Source organism: Copadichromis virginalis, linkage group LG22 (genome assembly GCF_057382275.1).
Source record: "Copadichromis virginalis isolate Kocher_CV1m ecotype Utaka linkage group LG22, C_Virginalis_male_GT1.1, whole genome shotgun sequence".
Lineage (NCBI taxonomy): Eukaryota > Metazoa > Chordata > Actinopteri > Cichliformes > Cichlidae > Copadichromis > Copadichromis virginalis.
Genome location: NC_140638.1, coordinates 19,831,132 through 19,850,391, shown reverse-complemented (window position 1 = coordinate 19,850,391; position 19,260 = coordinate 19,831,132). Strand labels below are relative to the sequence as shown.

General features: G+C 41.1%; 1 protein-coding gene across 3 annotated transcripts in view; it reads right to left on the bottom strand.

The window, feature by feature from the left end:
• The window catches only part of ctnnal1 (catenin (cadherin-associated protein), alpha-like 1), a 56,734-nt gene extending 38,919 nt beyond the window's left edge, over positions 1–17,815 (bottom strand). The window contains exon 1 of one of the 3 annotated variants that reach the window (XR_014917375.1): positions 17,392–17,815. Coding sequence is in view for 2 of the 3 variants with exons in the window: in XM_085445219.1 (XP_085301345.1) it covers positions 17,392–17,487 (96 nt within the window). In the remaining variant the exon portion in view is untranslated. The remainder of the gene's footprint in view (positions 1–17,391) is intronic. The other 2 variants (XM_085445219.1, XM_085445221.1) reach the window with 2 other exon arrangements.
• Between the last annotated feature and the right edge of the window lie 1,445 nt (positions 17,816–19,260).

The window sequence follows — 19,260 nt, the reverse complement described above, 5'->3', positions numbered from 1 at the left end:
CGCCGTGTTCTGCCACGGTTCAAGTGTTCAAAGCTGCTCTGAAACCTCTTAGAGACAGATTTCCAAATAGAGGGATGGAAGCATGGCCCGGGGTTTCCAGATTACATTTTTGTGATTGTTTCACATGAAGAAGCATTTATCTCTGGGGCTTTGCAGCAGACTGGCTTAGTGTTTGTGTGCCATTGTTGGGCAGTGCTTCCACACAGGAAGCAAGAAGCTCAGAGGAAAGCAGAAATGGGTGTGTGCTACCTGGTACTCCATCACTGCAGTCTAAAAATAATGGGAAATCTATCAAGTCTTAAGTGGGGCTCATTGAGTGGGCTGAGCACAGAGCTCTCCAGAGTCACTCTGAGGTTCAGGCAGTCTGTGAGTTGACAATTTTATTTTTTTTCCCCCCACAAACCAAAGCAAATCAAAGGTTATTAAACCAATGACCATTTTACACCTTTATTAAGCTGCTTAGTGCTAACGTGCTTCCTTGACATTTGAGTAGATGAACTACTTAACTAAGTAGAAAACAGTTTGTGCATGCACTGACAGTAACACATAGTCTATTGAAAGCAAAGCGCTGCTACAGTGTAATCAGTACGGCTGATATGAGGTGCAGGAAGTCTAGAGGAACCAGCAGCTGATAAGAGAGAATGATAAACCTGGGAGAGAAACAGATGGACAGCTGTGATGAAGAGATAGAAAGGAGAATGAAGAGGATATACAGTAAATAAGGAAAAGGGTAGAGAACTAAGGCAGGAACACAAAAGATATGACCGAGAGGAGGCACGGAGCCAAAAACTCTACATTATCTGAAAACTTTCTGAGAGATATTGCTCTTTTTCCATTAAGAGCAAGTTTAGAGAATAGAGTGTATGAGGCAGTGTGTGGAGAGTGACCTCTGATTCAGTAGTCCTTGCTGGGGGGTAGACAAACAAACCATAGCTGCGGATCAATTTTTGCTCTGTTAACCACAATCCAAGGTTAACCAAGATGGGAAGGAGAGCAGAGAAGGGAATCGATCCCTTCGGTTTGTAGAGCACTAGACCATGACACAAAGTGCTGTTGTGGTTCACGACCTTGTTTTGCTTTGAAACCCTTTACAGTCGCAGCACAATAATAGTATTTATTTTTTTTAATCTGCAAATTTATTGTCAGCTATTAATAATAATAACGTATACTTTATTGATCCCAGTGGGGAAATTCTTCTCTGCATTTAACCCATTCACTCAAGTGAAGCAGTGGGCAGCCACTGGGCGCCCGGGGAGCAGGAACGGTACCTTGCTCAGGGGTACCTCAGGGTAGCTGTTCAGGGGAATCAAACCACTAACCTTCCGATCATGAAGCCACCACTCTACCTACTGAGCTATCCCTGCCCCCTAATCACACAGCCTCACTGAAAAGTGAAACCCTTTATAATGATTTTAAAAAGCTACACGTTATGAAAAGACCCCTTGCGCTGGCTTTACTGCTGTGCACGTGGAGCCATTAGAATTTACTGCAGAGTTCGATTTGCACATTCTCCCTGTGTTTGCATGGGTTCACTCCAGGTACTCTGGCTTCCTCCCACAGTCCAAAGATTGCTCGGTGTCTTTCTGCAACAGCCTGCCAACATATGTAGGGTGTGGTCACGGGCTGACCCTAAACTGGATAAGTAGAAGAAAATCAACTGTTTGTATAGATAAAATAACTAGAAGTTTTAATATTTTCATATCAAAATTAAGAGCACTGAAGTTATAGCCACCAGTTAGTTAGCATAAAGTCTGGGAAATCGTTAGCATCACGCGCATAGCTGCAGCTATTCTAGGCTTGGGATTCGTGAGACTGCTGACTTTACAAAACTGTAATTTTAGATTAAAGTTCCTTACAGCTTCATTTGGACAAATTCACACCATCATATGTGCCACAGACTTGCAATTAGGACATCATCTCTCTTTACGGGTAGCGACGCTGGTTAACATTTAGCTCATTATCTTTACTAAGAGCAGTGTTTTGTTTTGTTTTTTTTGTGCATCTGAGTGTGTGCTATGTGTTGCAACTGCTGTATCAAGACATATTGCATATAGACATAAATTAGGATTCAAAGAATAATAATAAAAACAGTGTCAATGTAGCCATTTTTCTTTGTTCTGAGTTTTTATGCCAAGCTGAAGCTTCGGATTTGCTTTTTTTGGAATAACAGGAGGCAGTTTTATCACCTACCCTCAGTTTCAAGATTGAATCGCATACTGAATGCTGCTTACATGTGAATATGATAAATTATTCAGTAACATCTGTACAGTATTACTGAGACCATTTTCTGTCCTACGTGATGCAGAGTGGATTCAGGTTTTTGCAAGTGAAGTGTGAAAAATGTTTTGGGGGAGTCAAAAAAAGTCACCTACTGAAAAGCAGTATTCATAAAGAGTACAAAAAGTAATTTGCTAAAACCATCTGAGAGTTTATAGCTGAGAGAGAGACACTTTTATTATTGAGCAAAACACAATGCAGATGAAGTTCTTCTTTCAAAAGAATATTAAATAATGAAATCAAAACATATCTCCTTTCATATTTTATAAGAGTGGCTCCGGCCTGAATGGTGCTAAAGTATTTTTTTCTCAGCATCATAATGCTGGCACACCTGTAACAGACTACCACTTACAAATAGTATAACAAATATATTTTGGATGAATTTAAAAAAGAGAGAAAAAAAGCTTAGATTTTCCTACTTACATCAAAAAGATGGCCAAAAGCCTCATCTACTGAAAGCTTCTAGGAGGCATATCCTAGTCTCAGAGTGTAAACCATGCCGTGTCAGCTTCTAACCAACTCAAAACAGACAGAAAGAATAGCGGACAATGACGCTAATTACTTGGATCTAACTGTTTTTACATGGATCAAGCTGTTATCAAAGTAAAACCAAGACAGCCAGCCTGGCAGCACAGATATCTTTGATCTAAGCACGTTTTTGCAAAACATCCAAGATGCAATATCAAAGACATCTCTGGCTCAGGCAGCGAGGCAATGCAGATGAGATCCCACCCATTTGGAAACGTACACCATATGCAGCTAGAGATTTCTCCAGGCTACACTGAGCTCTTTGTTCCATTGAAGACCGAGGAGTTTCATAGTGACGTCCACCCCATGGCCCCAAACCCCCTCCCTACCCCACCCCAAGAAAGCCTCACCAGAGTACAGCAGTTATTTAATCTGGCAAGTCAATGTCACAAAGACGGCAAAACACTGAAGAAAAAAAAACCATCGAGACATCACTCATGATATCTAAATGTGAAGTCTTCAATCTCTTTTCACATCCAGAAGCAGGTTAGAAATTCCAGACGGTGTTGCTCAGAAGCCTTTGCTTAGACACTAAGTCTTGTTTTGTTTCGTAACATTCATTTTGGGCAAGTCATTGCATATCAAGGAGTAGTAAAAAAATATATATATATACCATTTTAGTGGATGTCTTCATTTGCAGACATGGTCCGTTGTTGGTGTGCATAAACAGACCAAAATTTCCAACTGATAAATAACTTAAACCTGCAGTCTAAAAGCTGTCTGGTATTCTGTAGCGGGTATAACAGCAGAGAAGTGGCACAAAGTCAAACATGGAAACAATTTTCTTCCTAGAAGTTAAATATTTTAGTCAATTTCACCCTACATACACCTTCAAAAGAAACATGGGGTGTAGAAATTCAAATGGACTGTGGCAAATTGTTTTCTTTGAAACCTCTGAACCCATAAAAAAAAGAAAAAAAGAAAAACCAAACACAACGTGGCCCTAAGCACTGTATCTGCTTTGTCCTTGCATCTGACTTCCCTCTAAGATTTATCTTTGTTGTTGAAACATTTGAAAGCACATGAAAAAGGCAAACTCCAACTCCTGATGAGTCTTTTATCGTAGTCCTCATTCTGCCCTTTAATTATCTCAATCAAGACCTCCTGAGCCACCACTAAAGATTGATGAGTATCTTGTGTACAAGGAAAATAAAAGTTGGAATAATAACCGTAAGCAACCTGCTAGAAATACATCTCCAGATCCATCATCAAGCAACATCTATTTAGATGAAACCACGAGTATAACCCAAAACAATCAGGGGTATTAAAGCTTATATTCTCACATCATCACAAGCTCGCAAACCAACATCCTGCGAGTAAAACAAAGACAGGAGAGTTTGCTTAGAAGTGTTGACTTATTTTTTAGCCTGGAACATTGCAGCTAATATTTGTCTTTGGGTGATTTTCTTGAATGCGGTGTTGCATGACGACGACTGCCCCCCTACGAAACCCGAAGTTATGAACAATACAACCAAAACACATGAAAGTCACCCCCCTCAGGTTGTCCTCATGCTGAGCCATGTTTAATGACTGGGTAATTGTATAAAATCCTCAACAGGAAAATCCGAACTGCTTGCCAACTTGGCCTGGAAAACATTCCATCAGTCATCATAATTGGTAATTACAAGTAATTACAAGTAATGGACAACTAATACAAGTAGTAGTGTGCAGTGAAAAGTGTGTGAAAGCGGCCTAACCAGGCTCTGTGACGGCCTCACTCAGCAACAGCATGTTCTGCAGGAGCAGGGGAAGCTGACCAAATGCACCTGTCAGAAACACTGGTCTGTTCCGAAACTAATCACGGCTTGTGAATGAAAAAGCAAAGTGACAAAGAAAAATGTGCTTCATTTCTCAGCTGCCTATTGAAGGTCAAATCTGATGAAAACCACCAAAATGATTTCCACAAGCTACCTCTGGGAATTCTGGGCTACTGCGTTTTTTGGAGGGGGGGGAGAGGGTTTGGGTCAACTTCTTACAAATTGAAAGGAAGCATTTAGAAATGCGAGTTGTCGGGTGTAGACAAAAGCCAACGCAGCTACAAACTAGCCCCAGAGCAAGAGACATTCTCGAACAGACGGAGATAAATTCCTAAGAATGTTGTCTTGAAGGTTTGACATGTGAGAAGAAAGGGACTCTAGAAAGTGAAGTACTGCATTAATAAAGCAATGAAGTGTGTCAGACCAAACATCAGAAGCCACAACACGGAACGTTATACGCTGAGCTGGAGGATTCACCGATGAATGAAGGGGGGGGGGGGGGGGGGGCAGACAAACACATGCATACCAGCCAGAATCAAGGTTTTTGCCCTTTGAGACTTTGACTTTTGACCTCAGTCGTGATGCCCTTTAAAGAACATGGAGGCACAATTTCAGACACCACACACACATGCACACACGCACATTGTGGGAGCTCGAAACTTGAGCCCTTAAAGGAATGCAGCCCCCCCTAACTGCAGGCTGTATAAAGGCCTGTGTTGTGACACACACAGACTCCCTAACACATTCTCACAGGGGCTTCGGGAACGTGCTTTCACTACATGACACATACCTATGTCTTCAAGTGGTTTGAGGTCCATCGGTGCAGAATTTAAACATCAAACGACATTAACATGAACCAGTACCTGCAACCCATAGACGAGTGTTTACTGACGATGCAGTAAACACTCTTTTCTAAAATCACTAACTCTCACACTCACATTTTAATATTAGTTTTCATATCAAGAGCTCTTTTCAGTCATTCAGATAGCAGATCCAGAGAAATGCCCAGAACAACTAGAACTTTATTTATAGGAGTAGAGTGACTTTAACTTATTTATAGGTGTTGGTCCTGGGTGTATGTGTTCTTAAGTACACATGTACACACTGGGCTATGAATCCCGGCTGACTGGCCCCAGCTGTCACCCGCTGGCTCCAGTCATCTAGAAACGGTGACAAGATGAGAACATCTTCCTCATACCAAGAGCTAGGTGTCAGAGTGTTTGCCGCACACGAACTTTACCTGGCAGGCTGCCCAGGTATATTGATAGCCACCTGAGTGTATAGGGGACTTACTTTTCATGCAACTGAGATAATGCCATCTGCCATCGATGCCTCACTGTTATTCTGAAAGTTTTGGTGCTGCTAATCAGACTGCTGTGGCGAGATTGCTGGGGTGGTCCTTGATTTCTTTTTGCTGCTTCTAGGAAAGGATGTTGTTGTACGCCACTTTTATCCACTGCACCTGTTGACAGACGTTCTGCTCTAACCAGAACATTCAGAAGCTGGTTATCCATTTCATGGGCTCCTACACAGAGCCCACAGAACAAGAACTACCATCTCCAGCTGTAGTCTAAAGTTGTACCCACACTGGTAGTGGTTCAGTCGTCGTGCATTGCTGTGAAGCTGACAGCTGGTCGCTCACAGACATCCTAGCCTCCTGGTGCCTAGGTAACCTATTAATGCATTTACTATAAGGTCATTTGTCAATCAGCAGTATGGTACATTCTCATTGGCTGACTTATAACTTGAGAAAAGTTCATCTTGGGTCCCTCCCACTTTGTGCCGCCAGTGGGTATTTTTGCTCATAGTTTCATTCACTTTATACGGTCGCCACATCACTTCCAGTGTGAACGCAGCATTAGGCAATCGCACTGGAGCTCATCAAAAGGATAAAAGTCTGCTTGAGAGGCAGGGTGTAATGGAGACCAGGGGGGTATTGTTAGTGATTAATTGTTGGATTAGGAATTTAAAATAGGGTAATAAAGAAAACACATTAGTTCTTATGGAGTCTTTTATTAGGTTATTTGACATATGATTAAATTGACAGCTTTTAACTGAAAAGAGACAGTGGGACTGGCCATTCTACCTGTGTCGGAGAAGAGCCAAAGTTAGAGCTGTTTGCAGTTAATCATTTATCAATAACCTAAACATATGTGAAATGAGAACTTGTAAAGGTACTCACCTGTCCTGGTTGCTTCTTGCAGGATGTGGAGCAAAAGAGTGAAAGTGGCTCAATCACCTGTTTAAGAGCTCTTGGAGCAGACCAATGTGCCAGGTTAGGGAGTATGGTTAAAGAGGGTTTTAATTTAGATAGAAATGGGTGAAGCTTATGTTATTGGTTTGTTTATAGTATGTGTTGGAAATATGTATATGTTTGTGATGTTCTTTAATGTTATTGTATGTTTGTTTGTGTGGAGGGTTATGTTTTCATGTTGATTAGTTAACCCCCATACTTGGGCTATTCCGGATGTTCACCTGAAAAGGTAGAGTATAAAAGGAAGCCATTTGGTTTAGTTGTAGTTAGTGTTTGTGCTGTTATCATGCTCCTTCTTTAATAAAGTGCCAATCCATGGAGGTCTTTTACTCCAGTCTCACGTCATATTATTGGACAGAACCTATGACCGCCGGCCAAAACTGACACAGGGGAATGTATTGCTTTTCCATTTCATTATAGTTAGCCCATGGAAATCTGACAATTACAAACATAGCTCAATCCTGCAAGTTAAAATTATATAAACCCATTCTTGATACAAAGTCTTTTCAAAATGTCCAAGATCCTATCTCTTTACAGCTGTGCTTTCAACATTGCATTCCTTTCAGAAAACATTTCCCCTGAAGATATGTGACGCTCAGACAAAACGTGGTAAGAATAGCATCATCTTCATCCATTCTATGTCAGAGAAAGAGACGGCCAAATCTGGCTCAGCTGGTTACATGCTATTCCCATTAGTGTTCTTCAGAATGGATGCAGTCCCGAAGATTGCGTCTCATTTTACGGTAGAGAAGAAAGAGGGAAAGATCCAAAGAAATGATTGGGCTGAGCTATTCAGCTGAGGCTATACCTGCAGCCTCTAGCTAGGTTTTCAGCAAGCTGCATAATTAATGAGGTGATATAGAGCCCCTAACTCTCTGGAGAAGTTGAGATTAATAGTTAGAAAACTGAAAGGTAAGTGGAGAGTGGTGAGAAGAAAACAGGCACAAGGCTAAAGGCAGAACTAAAGACCAAAAGAGAAAGGGGTGTGACAGGAAAACGAAATCAGGAAATTGGGCAGAGCAACAGAGGAAGGGTGGAAGACATACAAACGAGGTGCTACAGCATCTTACACACTGATACTTCCTTACAGACACACCCTGAATCACCCCACAAAGTGAGGTGATCTGGCAGTCACTCAACACGACTGCTTGAGGTTGAAGTAGTCACTAAAAGTGATATCGCACTGAATTAAAAGTGGCATGCTTGCCAATTTAGCATAAAGTGAAATTTATCATTTAAGTAATCAAAAGATTAACAAAGAAACTAAAATTAAAAAAAAAATCAATTTTTAATCAAACAGTGCAGACATTAAGTGATGGCAAAGGTGACACGGCAACTTTGAAATTGTTCTGAATTACAGAAAATGTTTGGTATTCTATGTTCCCTGTGTCCTTCACACTGTCTTTGTTCTGTCATGTCAAACCTCATCTTTTTAAAAGAGCTCATTATCGAGGGGGGGAGAAGTTCAAAGACGCTTGAAGAAAGCAATTAACACATACAAGCCAGGCTGAAGGATTCCTCGGAGGTAAAGTTAGCAATGTTGCTGATGGGGAAGGAGAGAAGAACAAACAGGAAGACTTGGACAGCTCTGGGATGAGTGTCAGAAAACCTTTATAGATAATACATGATCAAAAAGATAATTATACTTATATCCAACTAATGCTTAAAGACTGCTTCGTTTCCTAGACTTGGTTTTGTTTTTCACTTTGAGATATTTCTACATTCCTTACAATGCAAGCCAGGAGGACAGAGGTAAGAAGATCGTGACAAGGACCGGCTGATCAAGTACAGAAAGGAATAGTAACACTGACTGGTGCGATATTTTCAGTGACAGCAACCTCCACTTTCATATAAAGACGTCACCCTTACCATGAAACTATAGGATGGTGCAATGGTTTACCTGGAAACGTAGAAAGGGTTCCTGTCATAACCAGGATTTGCAGAGCTTAACCTCTAAACCCCACAGTGTGTAAAACTGTCAGGTCAATGTCATGGGCTCAAGACCAGAATGATCACAATGCTCAGCCACAGACACACAAAGAGGAAAACAACAAGAAACAAACAGCTGCCTGCCAAACAGTGGTGTGTTTACCTGCGGTTGTCCAGGCAGCAGATAATATAGATATATCATGTCATATCTCTAGCAGTACATGACAAGGCAAATAGGAGAGTGCATGCCTACAAGATTACAGTAAGAGGCCTGTCCTGTCTCACTCTTCAGTCTGCATGTCCTAACAGCATGTACAGCAACACTATATCTTACTTCTTAGCGAGCACAGTTTAAAAAACAGAGAAAGTTATTCAACCTGTATCTGTGCTATTTTAGTAAAATATTCCTTATGTACAGCTACAGAATGAGAGCCTAGGAAACGGTTGTGAGGTTTCTTAATACATATGTCCTTGTTTGTGCTTCAGCCATGTGTTTATACATCCATCTTAATCCGCAGGGTGTGAGGCTGGACAACACAAAACATCACGCCACATTAGGCATCACATCTTCACCGACAGAGAGATTTCCTCCTGTGTGCTCATACTTATGAGATGTCCCATCACTACCTCATCATCATAACTCAGAAAAATATACTGTAAGCACAGGGCGGCAATGGGCCAGACAATCACTTGATATTAAACAGGAATAATAAGCACCTAAGAGCCTCTGCAGGTCTTGGAGGATCATTCACACACAGTGCGTGAACACGGTGGCAGATCATATTAACAGTGAGCTCAGGGAAGTTGCGGTGATAACAGAATTTTAAAAAATTTATAGTAATTTGCAAAAAAGAAAAAAAAAAATGCATGGCAACATATCTTTACAAAAATAATATCCTGGTTAGTCGAGATAAGAATCCACTGACAGCAGTTTTGTTATTGTCACTTCTTCTCTCAGGAATCTGACGGCGGAAAATTGTAAAACCTTGACGGATAAAAACCAAACACTCAGTGTTACTGCAGACAACTAGGACCCAAGTTTTCACAAACTGACAAAATGAGTCTGTTCCCCATTTTCATTTGATGGTCAATGAAAGACTGAATGAAAGCAATTTGAGGCTGACTGATGATGGGAGAGGGGCTTAATCAATACTTTATCAGCCTTCAGGATATAGCCATACATCTCGGTCAGAGGCAGTGGCTTCTCCTTAGACAATTAAAAGCACCTTCTGCTATTAGCCTCACCTTTCAAATAAGTTAAATTGCAGAGCGTGAGATTGCCTTCTTGCACCATTAAATTAACTCTGCTGTTCCCTCTAGGTGACTGATCCCATTGGGCCAGGTTATTTGGAGGTTTCAGGTGCGCACACACATAAATGAAGACATACACACACACACACACACACACACACACACAGGCAAAAAAAAAGAAGCACTTTTCTCATCTGGAAGTATATTAACCGAGGAAAGGTCAACGGCTCGACATGTAAGACAGACCCTTTTATCTGCACTTAAAGAGAACAGCAATCTGTAATGACTCCCCTGATAGCAATAATGAAAAGACCGCTCGAGGGGACAAGGGGGAAACACCGATCATTTAAGCTCTGCACATGTGTGTTTACATGACACTGAGTGTGTGTTTGTGTTAGAGAAATGCAATGAAAAGTGAATATGAGTCAGGGTGGGAGGCTTAGAAGAGTGGATTTAATCATCAGAAGAGAGAATGTGGATTCTCCAAATTGACAAAGTTAGCTGCCTAATGCAACCACTTTACTAGAAAACAAGGGGAGCCGAGTGGAATTGCATCTCATTTCACTTTGATGAAACAGGCTTGTTGACTGTTTACTTCCTACTGCTGAACAAGGACATGCCAAAGAGCGTCATTTATTCAACAATAATGCGAGTCAGGCTCACTGCAATTCATATATTAGATCTTTAAACCAGCTGAGAGCCCATGTGTAGAACCAACCTGCAAAACCGCACGATCTCCCAGTTTCTTTAGAGGGGAAAAGGGTATATAGTGTAGGACTGTGCGATATGACCAAAATCTCATATCCCGATATAAGAATTCTATCGTCCCGATAACGATATAAAATCAAAATTTAACATTTTCTGTAAATTCTGTGACTCTCGGGCAGCTCAACTTTCATGAAGTGTTTCCAGCTGGGCGTCGTGTACCTGGAGTCGAGTGTTTTAACCGATACATTTAGAAATAAGTTGTAACGGCCGCAGTTTTCTTTGTGAGTATTTATTACACAGCGTGCTGTGGGGAAAAGCCTGTTCTAACGTTTGAGTCTAAGGTTTATTTTTTAGCACCTGGCGTCTCTTTTTTACTCCTCATCTGTAAATAATCTGCCTACTCTTTCACTTGATTCAGTTTATTTTGAAAAGTCTCAACAGGATCTTGAGCTTTATTGTGAAAGGTTTATGTGGAAAATAAACGAGCGGACACGCGATGGTTTTACCATCGTTGTTGTTAACGACAACGCATAAAAACAGGCGCTTGTCCGTCCGTAGTGTAGTTATATTAAATATAAGAGAAAGAGAGAACTTTAAGAAATTAATATAGCCACTACAGTGACCATCAAAACAATGAAAAAATATTGCTGTAAACTGTTTATTTTGTGACACCACGAAACAACGATAGCGTAAAATGAAACTATAGACGTTTTTATATCGTCATCCCATATATATCGTTATATTGAACAGCCCTAATATACTGTATGGAAATATGAGTGATTGGCAGTGTTGGGGAGTAACAGAATACATGTACCAGCGTTACGTATTTAAAATACACAATAAGAGTAACTGTATTCCGTTACAGTTACCCAAAAAAAGATGATAATTGGAATACAGTTACTTTGTTGAAATAAATGGATTTCACAGCGGTCTTTTCCTGTTTCATATGTTAGGCTATCCCCTCTCTAATTCTGGTAATTCCACGCATTGTCGGAATTAGAGGCTCTAATGTAAGCGTCATGTTAATCCTGGTGGCATCAGTTACACAATGGACCCAGAGCCAGCAGTGTACAGGCAGGAATGCATTTCTTACTTGGAAATTCTGACACCACTTCACATTTAAAGAAAAAAAAAGGGATGGGCCAAATCTGACCGTGCAATGCAAACTTTGTTTGCCAGCAACCAAGCTACTTTCAGCGTCAAAAGCCTCCACCTCCAACCCAAAGAAACATCTGAAAGTAAGTTCACTAGCCTACTGCAACTATTATGTTTTAGTTGTGGTAGCTACCTGGGTTATGTGCCACTTCAATGTACTATTGCTGTGTGATTTATTACTATTACTAAAAGCTACCCGCCACCAAGCTAACATTGTTAGCTGGCGTTAGTTCATAGACTGCTGACTGTTAGACTTGGATAACATTAAAAACCTGCTAGCTGCAAATAATCATGTGCAGTTCGGAAAGCAGTCTATGAACTAACCTCAGCTAACAATGTTAGCTTGGTGGCAAGTAACCTTCAGTAATAGTAATAAATCACACAGCAATAGTACATTCATGTAGTTGTAAAAAGCATGACATTATATTAAGTAATCTAAAGTATTCAGAATACGTTCCTTGCATTGAGTAACTTAACAAAATATGTTACAAACTACATTTTGGGGGCATGTATTCTGTAATCTGTAGTGGAATATATTTTACCTTCCCAACACTGGTGATTGGGAGTGTTTGTGTAAATAGCGTGGCCATTAATCAGCATCTTTCACTGATACTGACGTAACAGGAAAAAAGGTTGCTCTCAAATTGTGTTATCAGGCGTTCTGTTTTAGTCACCACCACAGTGGGTTGAACTTGGACGGGGTGACAACCTGTAGCAGCAGAACACAAAACAGACGATGACACATGAAAACCACAATCCCACCACCACAGATCTGTGTAGATTCTGTTATCCGTGAGCAGACAATCACACACATCAGAGTACACAGATACAAAGACGCTCAAACCACTGTGGAATTCCCCACCCATCTCCCACATATACAATAAAGGCACATGTTGTCCCAATCATGTTATATTTATATGCTCTGATTTATGAGTGTGTATTCACGTGAAAGCTTGGAGTGCGTTGCTATCCTCATGTGGTTTTACTTTCATGCCAGGGACCCATTTGTCTCCATTATCATCATACAACTCGAGGACGGAGATCTGTTAGGGCTCATGGCAACAGTAATGCCTCTGTCTAGATATAAAAAACAACTTCACTACCTGGACGTTTGTCATGTCACTCTACTATAGGACCAGGAACATTAGGAAGGAAATAGAGCCTCGTACCTCAGTAAAATTCAATTTCCAGTATTTCCAGAGGGCGGAACGGAAATTTGACTGATGGCCGTGCTTACGAAGCCGTTAAGTTTGGAGTATGTTTATGAAGCGTGTTTTGTCAGCTTTTTTGTTTAATGTTGAAATTTATGGCAAAATGGCAAAGCTTTGAGAAAAATCACATCCTCCGACTTTCCCCTGAGCATTTGTTTGGGTGATAAATATGCCATTTCAATCCAGGTTGAGAGCAAAAAGAACACGGGAAAGCTTTTTTCTCCCCCCCCACAGTGTTCTATAACACTTCAGAAAGCAAAACTGCAACCACCACAGAACCCCTGGAAGCATGACAAAGTCGATGCTAACAAACGCAGACAGAGAACGGATTTTCCAGGCCCAATTATAGGAGAAAATCTTTTAAGAAACTCCTGGCTCGGGCCTGAAGAAAAATGATGGAGACAGCTGAGCTATGTAATCACAAGGCCAGGGTGTCACGAGTGTTTAACGTACACCAATCTGATCAAAGTCTTAGAGATTATTCCCAAGCTCCTATTCGTTCCCACAAGTCTTTGCTTCAAAACAGCACCTTTACACTTCATCAGTGTGGACCACCATGTCCGCACCCAGACTGGGCTGCTGCGTTTTTAATAGGAAAACACACCTCAATTATAAAAGCCCAGGAACATAACTGTTTTTTCCCCCCACTAATTACCACTTCAAAACAGGAATCGGATCTCAAGGAAAAAGCATCCAGAGTATTGCTAATTGCCTTCCAGCTGGCTATAGGCCACATCACAGGTAGCACGCACACACAACAGCAGACGTGTTTGCTTTAGTTTCCCCTTCTCTCTGCATGATGGCCATTACATTTTGACCACCACCAGAGCAATTCATTAGCCTCACCATGTCCCTGAATACAAAACCGATGGCAAAGGTGAAGCAAAGCATATTACAAAATTTGTATTAACATAGGAGAATGTGTCGTTTAGAAATCAAGAAAATGCATTTTGTAGTTTGAAAAAAAGAAGTCGAAGGAGAAAAGGAAGGAACTGGTCAAAATGATAAAGAACGCGGCCCGAAAGCATCCAGGTGGTCCATTAAGAAAACAGGACTCATTTAAATTGCAGAATCTCAGACCAGCTGGAAAGTTGGGAATGACTCTGACCTACTGGTGCAAAAAAAAAAAAAAAAAAAAAAACCCCAGACAAACACAAAAAAAAAAAATGCATACACAAAATAATCAGTATGCATAAAAAGGAAAGACGTAGGTGGGACTGCGTGCATCTATCCAGTTTGTGTATATGTATGAAGTTCAAGACGGGGAGGTTTCCCTGGCCTATAATTACACCCTGGTGGGAGTGAAGCTGATAACAGAGGCCTGAGGATATCAACGTCAACAAGGCGAGAGGAGAGGAAATAAATAATTAAAAAATAAAAGGGGAGAGTAAACAACATAAAACCTTATCAAACGTAGGCTCTCAGACTGACACTGCTTTTTCATTTCCGCTTTGATAGTTATGAGATCCACACACACACACACACACACACACACACACGCGCGCGCATGCATACAACACTCCTTAAGAAGACAAGCTGCAGAGCACAGCCCTCACAGTCAGTGTTTCTAAGTACACTAATTCAATTGATGCGCATGTATGGCAATACTCATTCTCAGAAATGTCACATAACGCCGTTAACAAAGTTATCATACACACCTGAAGCCAGGTAATTTTATTATCACAGCTGGGTTAACCATCAGCCTTTCTACTGACTTTTCTCGCAAAGCGATTTCTTTTTCTCTCATTCAGTGCATACACAAAAACACACATAAACAGCAAGTGTCCAGGATTGTTTTCCTGTAATTTACGGTGAAGTTCTTGCAAATATATTAGCCGTTATTTTCCAGCGTACCTACTGTAATCTACAACAGCAGTTTCTTACTGGAAAAACTATTTAGAATACTAACAGTTGTTTTGTTGCCAATAATTTTTGCACATTCATTGTGGAATCTCAATAAGCAGTTTATTATCATACTGCAAGTCACCATCCTTACAATCAGAATAAAGTTTACGGTCCTTCTTGAATTATGACAAGACAGCAGCTTTGTTGCTTTTCTATTCACTGCATTTTAGACAGAAAATGAAGGCTAGCTGGTCACGATTACTCAAATCAGAGTCCCAATTGTTACGAACTATAACCTAGCACTGTCCTAGCGTGCACAAACACCAAAAACCACATATTTACAACCACCAGTGTCAGAATAACCATCATGACCTTTCAAAATTAATGATTTGACTTAAAAAATGTTATAATTTCATTCAATTTATCTGATTATTTACAATCTGTAAAAAAAAAAAAAAAAAAAAAAAAAAAACTACCACACCTAATGCTTGAGATTTACTAAGCAATCCATGTAAAATCCAACTAAGTGACTCCGTAAAGAAGTTCACTATAACATACGTTTTTTGTTGGGGGTTTTTATGGAAACTATTTCTAGGAAATCAGAATCATACAAACAATTTTCTACCTTCAGCAATTATTCTTTGAATCAATTGCATCTCCACAAACAGCAGAAAAGGCTGACTTAAGCCCCCAGAGGACGTCTAATTTCAAAATCTAAATTCAAATAACATCCATTGTCAGAATCAGATTGTCAAAATTATTACTTCGGTAAAATAGACTAATCATTTCATGCTCAGAATCATTTCTTTAAAAAAAATAATAATAATAAAAATAAAAGGAAAAGTTGTGCATTTTTGCACACAAAGAGGAACCTGTGTATCAGTTAACAGTGACCTTGATCTTATGACAAAACAACAACAAAATGTTACATATGGAGTTGACGGTCCTTGAAAATGTGGTTTCTTTCAGCATTGCAGAGCTCTGTTGCTATGGGGACAGGCCTTACACTGAGAAAAAAAGAAAATTAGGAAACACTGTCCTTGAGGCCCTCTATGGACTGTAATAAGCTGAATGCATATTACAGTTTACCCCTCTACAGACGGGAGCCCAGCCAATAACTCAGCAGGCAGGAGTGCACCATAAGTTTGCTGGACAGCAAATATTACACTAACACAAGGGATGGGACATTTATTGTACACTTTTGCGCATTATTACAGCAGTACTTAGTGTGAATATTGTTCCCCAAACTCCTGCTTGCACTGCCGGTATACGCTCGCACAGATTTAGCCCTGAGTTATCATACTACAATGGAAAGCACATCCCTCTAACAGATGTCCTTTTCTGATAAGTAACCCATATCTATTCGGGACAGGATGACCTTATATCTTTCAAATGAGCCTGTGCAATGAGAGGGAGGAAGCAGGTTGCCAGTGAGCACAGGAGGGGCAGGGACAGTGTCATGGGCCTCCCAGTGTGGTATTATCCAGACTCTGTTCACCCAGCAGTGAGATGCTGATTTCTCCCACTGTCTTTCAAGTGAAAACCACAACCCTGTCCTACAAAACAGGGGGATATTAGCATTTATAAGACTAGTGGTCACTTCCCTATTCAGGAGCAGACGACTTCCCCATTTTTGTGACATGCTGGAAACAAGAGCGGAAGATAGTCATGCAAATTAAAGCCTAAAATGGCCCAAACAGCCTCCAGCTTCTAACCAACATACAATAAAACGATTCATTAACTTATTGACCTAAGCTCCTTGTTTTGTTTAATCCGGGGACTGTTAAAGTGTGTAAGAGTGGAGAGTTGCTGAGGGAGTGCAGTGGCCTTAAGTGGGTCCTTCATTTTCCTGTGTTTATTGAAAAACAAAGCACGTGCTTCAAAGTGGCTCAATTAGAGAAGAGAGAGCCACAGCTCGGGAACAGCTCTGGAGTGGCGAAGGAGGACTTCAGGGAAAACTTACGGCTTCTGGGCTACTCTCTGAAGAGTGTGAAGACTTCCTGGAGAGTTTGTGATCGTCTCAAAAAGATAAAGAACCATCATCATAATTCATTTTATTGCCTTCTGGGTGTGAACAGTTTCACTACCCTGCATTATTCTAGTCTGTTATGTAATTCTGTAAATCACAAACTTCCCAAGTTACCCGTTCAGCGTATCCACAGCTTATTTTCCTCAGACTTGGCTGTGCCCACCTTTGTAACTTAAGACAACTTTGAGTATCGTTACTTTTTCCGTTTTCTACAACAGTTACAGGACTACCACAGTGTCGTAACTTGATAAACTATTCGCACGTGGGACTGCTTTTAAACGCAGCACGGGAAGGAAGCACGCACTGCAGACACAGTGCACAAATAGGTAAACAACAGAATCGGTGTCATGTGCTCGACACAGCTGTAAAGTCGAAGTGTGGTTTGAGAGCACAAGGGCTTCGAATGCGATAACTAAACGTCACGGTTTAGGTTTCCGGAGTACTCACCTGCGAAACTAAAGGAATAAGCGTCTGCTCCACCGAGCGAGTTTTGATTTCCAGACCGGAATCAAAGTTACTGTTGCCGCACGGAGATGAAGCCATTCCCGCCGAGCTTTCTCTCCCTCTCTCCCTGATTGACACACACTCTCACACACACATACACGCACACACAATGCACGCCACTAACTGAGTTTACCGACAGCCTCTGCTTTGCTGTTTCGCATTTGCAAACTGGTATAACGGACTTGGGATTACACTCCGGGGGTTTCGCAGTCGGTCGTCGAGTGGCTCTCCACGCACGCACGCAGTTTTAATCCACTCCAGCTCGGTGGTTGTGCCGCTGCGCCCGCTAATGTCCATGTACTTTACTCAACTACGGCAGGGAGCGGACTGCAGCACACCACTGTGGGCAACCACGCACAGAGCACGCACACGCAGTCGGGTTTTCACTGCTGACTGCTTAAGTGGGGAGCGCTGAGCAGTTCATCATTGCGTGCACTGCACAGTGACGAGCTATTTATGTTTTAATATACAGTACGTGTTCACGCACGTGGCAATTACACTTACGTCATTTAAGTATTAATTACATTTCAAAATGATCTATAGTGCGCCTCGTGTGCAACAGAAGGGACATTATAAAGGGAAATGTATCATTAATTGATGTAAATGTACTTTTTTTTATTGCTTTTGAAAATGAATGGAGATTTCATGGTTCTGAGCATCAGAGAGGAAGGGGCATTGCCTCCCTCACACCACAGCTCTGGTTTGATCTCTGAGACACAGAATCATATGTTATCCCCTGGAGTGTGAGAATGCCTTACTCTCCCTCTGGAAAGCCTCACCAGATATACCAATTAAAACCAGGCAGCACTAAAGCACATGGACTGGGATCTTATGAAGTTACAAATGTTTCCCTTTGTCTGTCTTGAGGGAAAACATTCATTTTCATGATGTACCATTTGATGTCCTCTAGGCTGTGAAACTAAAAAGGGATCTCGAGTGACTGCATTGGTAAGCCTGCAGTAAAGTTCTTGTGTTTTAATTCTGCCTCCTTATTTTGGTGGAAATCAGCTAAACGGCACTGAACGCCGATATTTTGTTGTCTGGATCTGCCTGAATTCCTACAATGAAAACAAGTATTTCCTACTCAGACTTTAATAAATGACTGAAAATTTAGTTATGAAAGCTTTGCATCACTAATGACAGTCATTTCAGTTAGAGGTGTTGCTGACTTCCTTTTACAACCCTTTCCCCCCCTCTGCTTTTCATTATTTGGCCATGAGAGAGAGTCAAAATATGTATCTCTACTGAACTTACCCAGATGTATCTCCCAAATGTCCAGTCCTTTTACAGATCACAGCCTATGTTTGAATTCTACAAACCTGAGGCTCTTTAAATCTTTTCTTTCACACTCCGAAATGAGGAGGAAACGTCTCATCCTTGTAATGCCTCTTCTTATTTCGTAACCTGGTGACTTGTATCCGCAGAACAGAACCGAGTGTACTTTATGGTTGCCTGTATCCGAGGCCGACCAAACGACTGCCAAAATTCTCAGTTTCCTCAAGCAGGTCCGGAAGCTATTTCTAACTTTACAAGTGCAGTCAGTGGATGACAAGTGGTGAGAAACGATTCACATTACAAACACAGCAGATGGCAGAGACCAGATACGGCTTATAAGCACCGTGGCACTGTTAGTGACGCCTTTTGCTGCCTGCTTTATCATCACCTATGGTGGCTGGCTGGCACTCTTGTGTCAGCAGTGGAGACAACTATTGTGTTTGTGTGAGTGTATGTGTCTGCCACTGTCAGGCCTAGCCAGTATTTATTTAAAGCCCCAGAGCTATGCTTTAGTCTAACCCTCCCTGTTTACATTGG